General features: G+C 35.6%; 1 protein-coding gene across 3 annotated transcripts; it reads left to right on the top strand.

Annotated features, from left to right (window-relative positions):
* Window positions 1-7,187: 7,187 nt before the first annotated feature.
* LOC118349861 (FT-interacting protein 3-like) lies at window positions 7,188-11,077 on the top strand. 3 transcript variants are annotated; one of them, XM_035695665.1, is made up of 3 exons: window positions 7,188-7,466; window positions 7,548-7,607; window positions 8,245-11,077. In XM_035695665.1, exon 3 carries the CDS (start codon window positions 8,351-8,353, stop codon window positions 10,673-10,675), a length of 2,325 nt encoding a protein of 774 aa, XP_035551558.1. In that variant the 5' UTR covers window positions 7,188-7,466; window positions 7,548-7,607; window positions 8,245-8,350; the 3' UTR covers window positions 10,676-11,077. The 3 variants fall into 3 exon arrangements, with proteins under 3 accessions (XP_035551558.1, XP_035551559.1, XP_035551560.1); XM_035695666.1 differs by having other exon boundaries at window positions 7,538-7,607; XM_035695667.1 differs by lacking the exons at window positions 7,188-7,466; window positions 7,548-7,607 and adding an exon at window positions 7,784-7,868.
* The last annotated feature ends 1,844 nt before the right edge of the window (window positions 11,078-12,921 follow it).

Here is a 12,921-nt window from a genome sequence, read left to right as displayed (position 1 = left end):
TCTGCTCAATGCAAATTTAGGATCTAATGTATCGTACTAATTTATGGTTTTCAAGTATTACAGCCACGAATATATCTCATAAAAATAAATTTATAAATTGACATAAATTTATTCTTTCTTAATTCTTACCACAAAATTATCACCATGTCATGATTTTCGAATACACTAACCTATAATGCATAGCATCGATCTAAACAAAACTTATGGTAAATTATCTATATATAATAATTTCGCTTTTATGCTAACTTTGTAATTCTAAATAACATGTTGTTAAAGGAAGGGCTTATAACAATAGTTAACTCGTCGTCATCATATCATGCCAAATTAGTCAAGTTTCATTTTTGTACCCAAAGTCACCACAGCATATAGCAATTTTTGCGCTATAAATAGATTTTGGCATCCAAGCACTTTCAAAGTTAGATGGTTGGTACTAATCTGTCTCAAAAAGTTTTAACAGCGAAACAAAAAGTGTCACAAAAATTATGTATCATTATGGCGTTCTATATTGCTGCAAACAGTCTCAAATGTCGTCACAAGAAAAGCCAACCATGATTAATTATTGCCACTATAAATTTTCCCAGCAATTTTTTTATTGCTGGAAAATGTTAATTATATTATTGATATTTGTTCTCAAATTCTTGTTTGCTGCAATTATACTGTAGCAAATACTCATTTGCGACCACCAATTATTAATAGTCGTCAATGTTTACTTGTAGCATTATAATCGTTGTAAATAATAATTTTTTACCATAATGTCATACATTTTATCGTGAATGTTGTACAAATTTGTGTGATTGCAAATAGATATTTGCTGTGATTCTTGTTGCAGCAAATAAGTGGTTGGGACAAAAAAAAATTATTCAAACGATTCAAGATCGTCGAAAATAGTGTTACAAAATCATAAAAAATAGTATTAAAAAAATAAATAAAAATACACATTTTACACTATATTACAATTCATAAAGCATTTACACAATGTGTTTATTTTATATTCTAAGCAATTACATTATATTACAATTCACAAATTAGCAATTACATTATTTTCTATGGCTCGTTTGTTTTCATATAAGAAATGAAATGAGATGAGATGAGATAAGTTGAGATTAAAGTTAAAAAAATTGAATAAAAAATTGTGTTATAATATATTTTTTAATATTATTTTTGTTTTGAAATTTGAAAAAGTTGAATTGTTTATTTTATTTTTTATTGGAAGTTGAGAAAGTTGTAATGATTAGATAAGATGAGATGAGATGAGATGTTTTTTGAAAACAAAAGAGGCCTAAGTGTGCAACTTTAGATTTCTCAAGGCACATCAAAGTACAAAACCTATAAGCATGTATTATCAAGTCCAAAATACTTATAGAAATCTCTGTGGCATGTTCTTGCAAAAATATTTGATGTCATCCTCAAATGATTATAAAACAAAAAAGTTTTAAAGATATGTTCTCAAATGAAAGGGGGAAAGAAAGAAGCATGTACATGAAATGTTAATCTAATTAAACTCAAGAAGCATAAAACACTTGATAGCATAAATATGTATACATGGCAAAAAACTAAGAACTAACAAAAAATCTCATTTACATGTACAATTGAAAAAGGCCTCAGTGAAAGATGCCAAAGCCACTCCACCTACAATTGGCAAGAGGGAAGAAACTACCCAGATAATGGGTCTCTGTTTGCACAGGATGGTCAAAACTCAAAATTACAAATGAATGTGCTAATCAAATACCATCAAAGATTACTTGCACTAGCACATGTATCATAAGAACATGGACTTTAAGAAGTCACGTATCACAAAAGTAGAGGGGAAACAAGTGGCTTTGCAATCACTTACTCGTCAAATGCAAAAACAATAAGTACTCAATAGGTGGCAAGGAAACAAAAACACCAATATTGTGATAAAAAGAGAAAAATTGTATGTTTTAGCGATAGAAAACAAGTTTAAAGAAAAACACAAACATGAGGTTAAAGATTCAACATTGTTAGAAGAACAATCACTCTAGAAGTTGGCAATAGATGTAAATAATTGATGGTATTACTTGCTCAACATTATAGTAGGAGCAAGTCCAATTTCTGCAAGAGTCAAGAGTACGAAGTTAATAGCTTAGATCATGTGTTATAAGCACAATCCAAATCATTATAGTTGACATTTACCAAGGTGAAAATTCAGAGGTAACAAAGTATCAAACTAATGCACGCAAAGAACAACAACAAATATAAAAGTAGTGTACCTAGACAACAAAGAGATTTTTAGGAAAAGTAGAAAATATAATAGAAATCAACATAAAACCATTTTGAAAATGATAATGAATCTTGGAAATTCATAATAAATTACATTATTAACAATCAAATATTGAAAATTATATTATTATTAAGAAAGAGCAATGCTAAATTACAGTACATTTCTTAACCCGAGACTTAGATGTTAAAATGAACACTGCAGATGGGATGTGAATCTGGGAATGTTCAATCGTAGAATATGGAAAAAATATCCAATCATTTGCTTAATACATTTGCAAATTGTTTCTTATAGAATGTGAATAAACACATTTGATAGAAGCGTGTAAAGACTAAGGATGTGGTAGAAATTTCAACTAATTAGGTATCTGGTTCCTAGAGTGGCTCTTAGATCATATCCTAACTTTTGGCTATTTATGACGTTCTACTCTCGTTTTAGAAAAATTGAGTTTTTTAATAACTTACATTAAATAAATGTGGAGATAGAGAGAGATCACAAACCCAACATGCATTTCAAGACAATCTCTTTTATATTCCAAAATATACTTCTCATAAATAACTTGACCTGCCATTAAGGTAAGATTATATTAGAATCACTAAAGTTATAAATGTTCAAAATCCAAAGAGAGACTTGGAAAGTTTTGGAAAAGTCTTAAATTGTTTTGGAACAACCATATCAGACCATGACTCCAAAACACCAGAACATCATGTTAACACAACCGACACACATTATGTCAACATCCAATTGGAGATTTTACAGTATCTAAATAGTAGAAACCAAAAATATTCCCTAAATTGGTAATTTAAAATAACCAATTCGAAAAAAATAGATTACAGCTTTATAGATAAGTTGAGAGTCCTATATTACAACATGCAATGGAACTTGTAAGGACCCGGACAACATATGCTCACTATTATGCCAAATTCTTATAATCTTGTAGTTTTAGCAACCTTTGCTAGGTATCCAAAATATAAAATAATAAAAAGGTTTGGAGTCTTAATAATTTAAAATTAGGAAAAATATTGAGAACCAAAGAAAATGAGTCCAAATTACAAGTTCTACAATTACAACAAAAGGTTAAGGTTACGAACTTACCCCAAAATCTAGCAAAATCGAAAGCCCGAGACCATCCAAAGTATAGAGAACGAGGAATGAGACAGGCCTGGTTTCGATACGAAAATTGAAGATGATGGAGCTTTGTTGGGGAAAAACATAGGAAATGGCAAGAGAAAAGGGAAATTGAGGAAACATATGAAGTGAGAGAGATAAAAGAGAAAGGAATAGAGCTTACTATAATGGAGATCGAAGGGAGCAGAATGCGGAATACCTTGGGCTATGACATCATGATGGTGGGGCAACCTAATCATGGAGGGGGAGAGAGCGCATTCGAGTGAGTTATAGAGAGAGAGAGAGAGAGACAGACAGACATGCACAAACAGATAGAGAGAAGAGGAGAGAGAGACTCACCAGCTAAGAGAGGTGGCGACATCATGATAGTAGGCGGACAACGATGGGATGGGCGACAAAAAACTCAGAGAAGAGAAAGAGAGTATCAGGCTTAATAGAGAGAGTGATGTGGTTGGGAAAGAAAAAGTAAGGAGAGAAATGCTTTAGGTTTTAAATGATGCTTTTGTGACGGTTTTATATCATCGTAAAAAGACCAATGCCATGCTGCAAAAGACTAAATAAGGAAAATGAGATATGTTTTATTTTTGCGGTGACCATAAAATGCCGCAAAGGGACTTTATTATCGCCCCAAAAATAAATACAAATGTTCACTTATTCAAATTCCACCATTAGCAACAGAAAGTTGAGACGAGGTAAAATTTGTCATAAAAGATGAATTTTAGCGTCGATTTCTCTGGATCATAAATTATTTAATCGCAAAAATCCTATATTCTTGTAGTGTGTATGAAGTCTCTTCTACTAACCACGTCTAAACATTGATTAAGTGGAGATTGGAAGCAATCCATTGGTACTTTAACTTTATCGATATTCCATAGCCTTAATAATTGGGCCAATAAAGGTGACAACCACGTGCTACCATATTTTATTTTTTCCTTTTTCTTGTTTTTTCTGAAAAACAAAAGTCAGAGATTAAGATCAGACAGTCGTGATCATGCGCATTGTTCTAAAGTCCAAAATGATTCATTTAAAAATAAATCGGAGCTGCAAAATTAGCAATCAAAGGGATCAGAGCGTGGACGAATTATGAGAGGAAAAGAACAAGGTGGGATCACCACAACTGACACCCACCCTTCTAATTTGTAGATGCAAAGTACCCATAATTGTATATCTAACCAAACATGCATTTGAAGATTCCTCCAATGAATTATGAATACTCGAAAAGACATCTCCATGCTTATGATTCTTTTTTCTTTTTCACTTTTTATTACCAGAAAGATGTCAAGGATATTCACAAAATTAAGAACGTAGATTCTTCCAGTTTTTTTTTTTTTTTTTTGTTTTAAATTAATTTCCTTTAATTGAGTTTTTAAATATATATATATTTTTTTGCATTATGGAGTTTTCACTTCTAGAGACAGTACCAAGTCTATAAAAATATTAAAAATCTGTTTTGAAGTTACTATATATATATATATATTACAATTCTCTATTTTTTATTATTAATTTTTTACTTAAAAAAAAACTAATCATTCAAGAGTTTATTGATACCAGGGATAATTTTTAATATATTTATTTATTTTAAAATAATAATACTAGCAAAAGTTCTATCTATTGCGTCGAGTCCTTTTCGAAGTAAATGGAGGGCCCGGCCCGTCTATGCGTTTTTACATATCATTTATCGATTGGGATTAGGGGTGTAAACTCAAACTGAAAAACCGGAAAATCGGACCGGACCGGACCGAACCGGACCGGTTTTACCGGTTTTGAACCGGTCCGGTCCGGAACCGGTTTTTAAAACGTAAAAACCGGCCGGTTCCGGTTCCGGAATTTTTTGGACCGGACCGGACCGATTGATTAAAAAAAAATAAAAAATAATATTTTTATATATAAGTTTTATATATAATGTATAATTATAAATTTTTATGTGAAATTTTATATATAACATATATATTCATATATGAAATAATTTCTTATTATAATTTATAAATTATTACATAAAATGTTAATACTAAATCACTAAAAGTTTATAACTAATACTAATATATAACTTATAACTATACCAATAGTCTAATATTAATACTATTATATAGTCTAATATATTAATAAAAGTATAAAACAGTTTTTTTTAAATCATTTTTTTTTTTTTTATAAACAAATTTTTAATGACAAATTGTGAAATTTATATTTTTAAAAAACCGGAAAACCGGACCGGACCGGACCGGAAACCGGTAAAACCGGAAGTACCGGTTTAGGAGGGTAACCGGTGCGTAATCGGTTTTGAAAAATATAAAACCGGTACATACCGGTTCGATCCTAGATTTTATCCAAAACCGGACCGGACCGGACCGGTTACACCCCTAATTGGGATTATTCATTCAAGCTACGTCGATGTTGTCCAACGAAAGCAAAGCAAGGAATATCTGACCACGAAAGACACATGCAAAGGACAAGTCCTTTTGTCTTCGTACATGAATATACTCTTATCACCCCTCACCTCTTCTATTTTCCATGTAACCGTGCTCCAAGAAAGCCACGTGCACGTCCGCACAAAGGCGATCTTGCTCTAATAATTCTGCTGGAGGCAAGTGTCGGCCAGACGAGGGGAAAGTACCCAATTGCGCATGTTCGAATTGGAATGTACAGAGTCCAGAACCACCGGAAACGGCGAAACGACAACTATGGTATAGAAGAACTGTAGTATTGTAAACATAATTGAAAACAGTTTATTTTTTCTGAAATAATAAAAAATATGCATTCATTTTAATAAAAAATAATTATTTTTTATCATAAATAAATTAAATAATTAATCACAAATAAATATCTCGGCAAATATATTATAAAGTCGAAGTAGACTGTAGAACCAACGTTAAAGTCTTTGGATCGTTCCACAAAATAGAAAATTCAAAGACGCTCCTTCAAATAGGGAGGAGGGGTATATTAAAATCATAACCACCACGAAAGTGGATACTGGGGTTACATCAAGCTGTCCAGTTCTTTAGTTATTTATTTCCAGTCCAGCTCTAATTTGTAAAAAATGTTGGAATGTAGTTTTTAATTTTTAATATTGTTAGACCAATTATATATTTTGTTTTCATGACGTGTTGCTTGACTGCGTTACCTAACATAATTCCAAGATGATATGTAATGTTCTCCACCATATAGATAATAATAATAAATTTAATAATCCGCCAAAAGCAGCTCCCAACCTGTCACACACCCAACCCTTTGGCTTTACACGATATGGCCAAATCAATCCATCATGTTTAACATGCTATAAAGTGAAGGGGTAAAATCGGCGGCAAAATACGGTAAATGACTCGACATTGTCGACAATAACAGGCCCACGTGGAAAATCAGAATTTTTTTTTATAGTTTTTAAATTTACATATTTTATCCAATTCAAAAGTTGTAGATTCCACAATATTAATTTTTTAATAAATATTTTAATGGGTTTATATATTGTGCTTGAATCTGTTCAAATGGGAAAAAAATATTTGAAATAAAAATGATATAGAAAAAGTAACATCTTACAAAATTTATTATCAATCTAATAGTTTTTTTTTTTAAATTATCAATTTAATAGTTTATCCTTAAATTTCATTCGAAAATCAATAATTAAAACGCAACTTATATATATATATATATATCTAATCCGTATAAACCAAACACGCTGCCTCGGGTGTGGCAGAAGGTAGAAACAAACAACGTTCGTCGTCGCACGTGCAAGCTCCGACAGTAGCCCCATGCACGCTTGACCCGGGTCCCAATTCCAACCCCCGGCCCCTACACTACAGCAACAGTCTCTCTCTCTCTCTCTCTCTCTCTCTCTCACTCTCACGTACGCACCGGTCGAACCTCTCTGTATACTCGCATATTCATCAGATCCCACAACCCCCAAAAGCCAAAGCGATCTCTCACTTTCTCTCTCTCTACGCTCCTCCCTCTCTCTATCTCGGTAAGTCCTCACACTTCTCTCTTTGATTTTACTGCTACCCAAAAAAGGCGAGCCGCGAGCCCTATTTCCGTTTGCTTCGGGCAGACGACGAACCACGTTTCAGCTATTGGTCTAGGGTTTCGGTAATCCTCCTCTACCTTCAAGGTAATACCGAGAAGCCTTTTGTTTTCTTTGAGGTCTCGTTACTAAGTACTAACCCTTTTCATTTTACCAAGCATTTTATAGGCCATGTTTGGTTGCCGAGAAAGTTCAGGAAATGCACATACTACATTTGCGAGCATGATGGTATGTCCAAAGTTACTTTTTTCTTGGTAGTAAATAATATAAGCAACCGAGACAGATGGTTAAGTTTGACTCTGATGGGTGTTTTCCTTTTCTAAGGGCCCGAATTTAATGAAAGGAGGATTCGCGCGGGCATTTTTATTTATTTATTTTCCTACATTTTCTTTGCCGACATATTCCCGGGTGTTCTCGGCAACCCAATAATGCATTGGAATGTCTCTTTTCTCTGCACTCTGATCTAGCAGTATGATTGCACTATTCGTGGTTCGTGACTCTGTTTATTTCTGGTTTGGTTTCTAATAGGCTTCAAGTATTTAGATCTGACGTTCCTAAGGTCATTCTCGACCCTTAAATCATCAAAACGTTTTCTACCAAAAGATCTGGGTTTCTCAGTGACCACTTTTGGTTTTGCTTTTGCATCAACTGTCGTTCTTAAAATATAATCTTCAGCAGCCTTCGCTTTTTCGCTTTTATTTTTCTCTCTTATCACCCTGGTGTGGTTTTGCTTTGAATTTTTCACTTTTTCTTTTTGCCCTTCAAATGGTAATTTTGGTTATTATCGTATTTTTGAGTTTTCCGAATGTTTAGGTACCTTGTTTCTGGTAACGGCTACTTGACTCTGTTTCTTCCGATGTTTTAGGTTTCTGGTAACGTTTGAATTAAAAAGGACGAAGATACTTATTCTATAACGTCAAGCTCTTCAACTAGAGTCCTTTAGATTTGGGAGTCTACTTTGAAGCCAGAAGATGCAGAGGCCTCCACCAGAAGACTTTTTGTTGAAGGAGACCAATCCCCATCTCGGAGGGGGAAAGGTCACTGGTGATAAGCACACAAGCACCTATGACCTCGTTGAACAGATGCAGTATCTCTATGTGCGTGTTGTGAAGGCCAAGGACTTGCCTGCAAAAGATGCCACCGGTAGTTGTGACCCATACGTGGAAGTAAGGCTCGGAAACTACAAGGGTACGACTCGGCACTTTGAGAAGAAGTCGAATCCTGAGTGGAACCAGGTGTTTGCTTTCTCGAAAGACCGGCTTCAGGCTTCAGTGCTTGAGGTTACTGTGAAGGATCATGATTTGGTGAAGGATGATTTCATTGGTCGGGTTTTCTTTGATCTGAATGAGGTTCCAAGAAGGGTTCCCCCGGATAGTCCTTTAGCGCCTCAGTGGTATAGATTGGATGATAAGAAGGGGGATAAGGTCAGGGGGGAGCTGATGCTGGCTGTTTGGATGGGTACGCAAGCTGATGAAGCATTTTCTGAAGCTTGGAATTCAGATGCAGCGGGAGTTGGGGGAACTGATGGTCTTTCTAGTATGCGATCAAAGGTATACCTCTCTCCTAAGCTTTGGTATTTGAGGGTCAATGTAATTGAAGCTCAGGACTTGCTGCCGAGTGATAAGGGTAGGTTCCCCGAAGTTTTTGTCAAGGCTACTTTGGGAAACCAGGTTTTAAGAACCAGAGTTTCTCAAAGCAGGACTATCAATCCTATGTGGAATGAGGATTTAATGTTTGTAGCAGCAGAGCCATTTGAGGAACCCTTGATTTTGAGTGTAGAAGAGAGAGTTGCATCTAACAAGGATGAAGTTCTGGGGAAATGCGCAATTCCTTTGCAGTATGTTGATAGGAGGTTGGATCATAGACCTGTCAACACTAGGTGGCATAATCTTGAAAAGCATGTCATTGTAGAGGGGGAGAAGAAGAAGGAAACCAAATTTTCCAGCAGGATTCATATGAGGATCTGCTTGGAAGGTGGTTATCACGTCCTGGATGAATCAACGCACTATAGCAGTGACCTTCGTCCGACGGCAAAACAGTTGTGGAAGCCCAGCATTGGGGTACTGGAACTCGGAATTCTAAATGCTCAGGGGCTGATGCCGATGAAGACAAAAGATGGTCGTGGAACAACAGATGCCTATTGTGTGGCAAAATATAGCCAGAAGTGGGTTAGGACAAGGACGATCATTGACAGCTTCACACCCAGGTGGAATGAGCAGTATACATGGGAGGTATACGATCCTTGTACGGTCATAACAATTGGGGTGTTTGATAACTGTCACTTGCATGGTGGAGATAAGGCTGTAGGGGCCAAGGATTTAAGAATTGGGAAGGTAAGGATTCGTCTCTCCACCCTTGAAACCGATCGGGTTTATACACACTCATATCCTCTTTTGGTTCTACACCCCAATGGGGTGAAGAAGATGGGTGAAATTCATTTGGCTGTGAGGTTCACTTGCTCCTCTTTGCTTAATATGATGCACATGTATTCACATCCAATTTTGCCTAAAATGCACTATCTTCATCCATTAACCGTTAGCCAGCTTGATAACTTGAGACATCAGGCAACTCAAATCGTATCAATGAGGTTGAGCCGGGCTGAGCCACCTCTGAGGAAAGAGGTGGTTGAGTATATGTTGGATGTTGGCGGGAACATGTGGAGTATGAGGAGGAGCAAAGCAAACTTTTTCAGGATTATGGGAGTTTTTGGTGGGTTAATCGCTGTGGGAAAATGGTTTGACCAGATTTGCCACTGGAAAAACCCCATCACAACTGTATTGATTCACATTTTGTTTATAATACTGGTCATGTACCCTGAGCTCATCTTACCTACAATTTTCCTCTACCTGTTCTTGATTGGGGTTTGGTATTATAGATGGAGGCCAAGACATCCTCCTCACATGGACACTCGCCTTTCTCATGCCGATTCTGCACATCCTGATGAACTTGATGAAGAATTTGATACATTTCCAACTACCCGGCCTTCTGACATAGTAAGGATGCGATATGATCGGTTGAGAAGTATTGCTGGGAAGATTCAGACTGTAGTTGGTGACTTAGCTACTCAAGGAGAGAGGCTACAATCTCTATTGAGCTGGCGAGATCCAAGAGCAACAGCTCTGTTTGTGATTTTCTGTCTGGTTGCTGCTATTGTACTCTATGTTACACCATTCCAAGTTGTGGCCCTTGTCACAGGATTTTTTATTTTGAGACATCCAAGGTTTCGGCATAAGCTTCCTTCAGTACCGATAAATTTCTTCAGGAGGTTGCCTGCCAGAACAGACTGCATGTTATGAGCAAAGAGTGATTGCTTTGAGTGGAATGGAACTGAGTTCCCCCTCTTTCCTGTTATAACAAGGAGAAGAAGTGAGAACAAATGTAGCATGTCTGCTTCAACCTCTGGCAGCGGCCGTTGGGTTCTGTGTTACCTTCCTCTGGAGGTGCAGTAGGTTTTGTGGATTTGTTTTAATGGATGGCATTTGTAGTATTTCTGTTTGAAGCTTGACTTTATATTAATCATGCATTGTTCACCTATAATTTTGTAGGTTGTGAATCTGACTATTGCTGAACTATCTCTATGCTAATGATATTTGCTAGATTTTAGGATGGAATTAGCTTCTTTTTCTTTATCAAACGATTGAGAAGTATATCCTGTTTTGATGTGGAATGGTCCTGAAATATTAGTATTTTGCTCCTGACACGAGTGCTTTTTGCATAATGTGATTGTCTGTCTTTTCAATTTCTGGTCTAAATTTTCATGATTTCATATTATCTTACTAGTTTGGTGTTCATCCCGATGCATTATCTATATGATTGGCCATCTTGAAGCTCGGGACGCTGATTTGTTAATGTGTACGAGTGGTACTACGCTACTTGGATGAATGAATGTGCTCTCGAACAGCGAGACAAACATACAATTACTTCTTTTGTCCGGATATAATATTATGCTTTATTTATTTCAAGTTGGTTTAATTTATTTGGATGAGAAAACCCATGCATCCCTCGCATTGTTCCCTTGCCCACAACTGTTGGGGTTTTGTAACTTTGTTATCTAATGTGATGATGATGGCTGAGTGCACTCTAAATGCTTTATTAAAGTGGTAATATGCGAGTGATGTGTTTATTAAAATATAAAACCTGACACCCTTAAAAGATGAAGATATGGTTGTTAAGTATGCACAGTTCAAGTGACCTTTAGGCCTCCAATGTAGCAAAAATCAAATTTACCTCTGCTCTATTATCGTACACTTAAAAAAACAGTTGGTCGATTAAAAAGTTGCCTTGCCTCAACAGCGGCGCCTGTCTGGTGTTCAACACCAATTTTGTTGACTGCAGGGACCATTTTAAAGTTGGCCTTGTTTGCAAGGCACTACTTCCTTGCACGCACCATATTCTTGGAATCCTCATCCTCTGTCCGCTGCTGTGCCCTACTACATAGTGGGGACCTATCTATGGTGCTGTTTCACTTTCATCTCTCTTTCTTTCCTTTCCTTTGCAGACTAACAAATCTTCTTTCCTCTTAACTGAAATCTTTGCTTATTAGGAACTTTTAAATTTAAGCATATATATTTGCAGATTAAGCATTTCTCTTGTTTACCTGAATCTTGCTCGTCTTTGTCTACAATCCAACGCAGTGGTGGCCTTCACCTACACTTCCACAATGAAATATATATAATTTTTTTGTTGGAGAGATGCTATAATTACAAAAATATTTTATTAAAATAAATTTATAAACTAAAGTGACTTCATGTGATACGTTACATTTACTTACAATAAAAATAACTTTACAACTTGATATATCACATCGATCAATGTTAATTTGCAAGTTTACTTTTGTGAAATCTTGTAATTAAAGTACTTCTCTTTCGGTTATTAAAAGCTGCTTTGTATGTTCCTTTGGGTCTAATTATTAGTTTATAAGCACGAATGGTTGAGAATGGTGAGATCCACAAATTGTATACATGAAGAAATCTCGACTTTCTTTGGAGCTTATTATCCAATTCCACCCACTTTCATACCTTTTTTTTTTTACTCGTGCGTGCGCTTTTCGGTAGATTTTTTTTTCTTTTCATCGATCTTTCCTCCTTTTAACGTGTTAGGTATGAATCTTTAGAATCGAAGGCCAAACAAAAGCAAAAGCCCATCACTTTTCCTCTTTCTCACTACCAAAGTTTTGAAACATGCATACTAAAAAAGCAGCGTATGTGACGGACTCTGGTCTGTATGAAGACATTTTAAAGTAGTTATGCCCCCAATGCCTCCCTCGTATGACCCAAAATCGTGTTACTTTTTGTATATCTACATTCCACGTTTAAGATGCCAAATGCCTTCAAAGGAGTTTAGTATTTATTAGGCAAAATAACATATTAAAAACTCAAATCGGACAAAGCCTAAAGCTTAAAATAAAACAAAGAATCATTACGAATCACGCATACATTGATGTTGATGAACCATCAACCCTTCCATGATACATAAATATATATACAGACCTTCCCCGCTAAGCAAAGGCAGGCAAGATATTACTTATATATTTATAAAAAGT

The sequence above is a fragment of the Juglans regia genome, chromosome 11 (genome assembly GCF_001411555.2).
Source record: "Juglans regia cultivar Chandler chromosome 11, Walnut 2.0, whole genome shotgun sequence".
NCBI lineage: Eukaryota > Viridiplantae > Streptophyta > Magnoliopsida > Fagales > Juglandaceae > Juglans > Juglans regia.
Note: the sequence above shows the minus strand (reverse complement) of the source record. Positions and strands in the feature narration are given on the sequence as shown.

Excerpts from the sequence above, each read along its gene's own strand:
- LOC118349861 (XM_035695665.1), top strand. The coding sequence starts at position 8,351 with ATGCAGAGGCCTCCACCAGAAGACTTTTTGTTGAAGGAGACCAATCCC.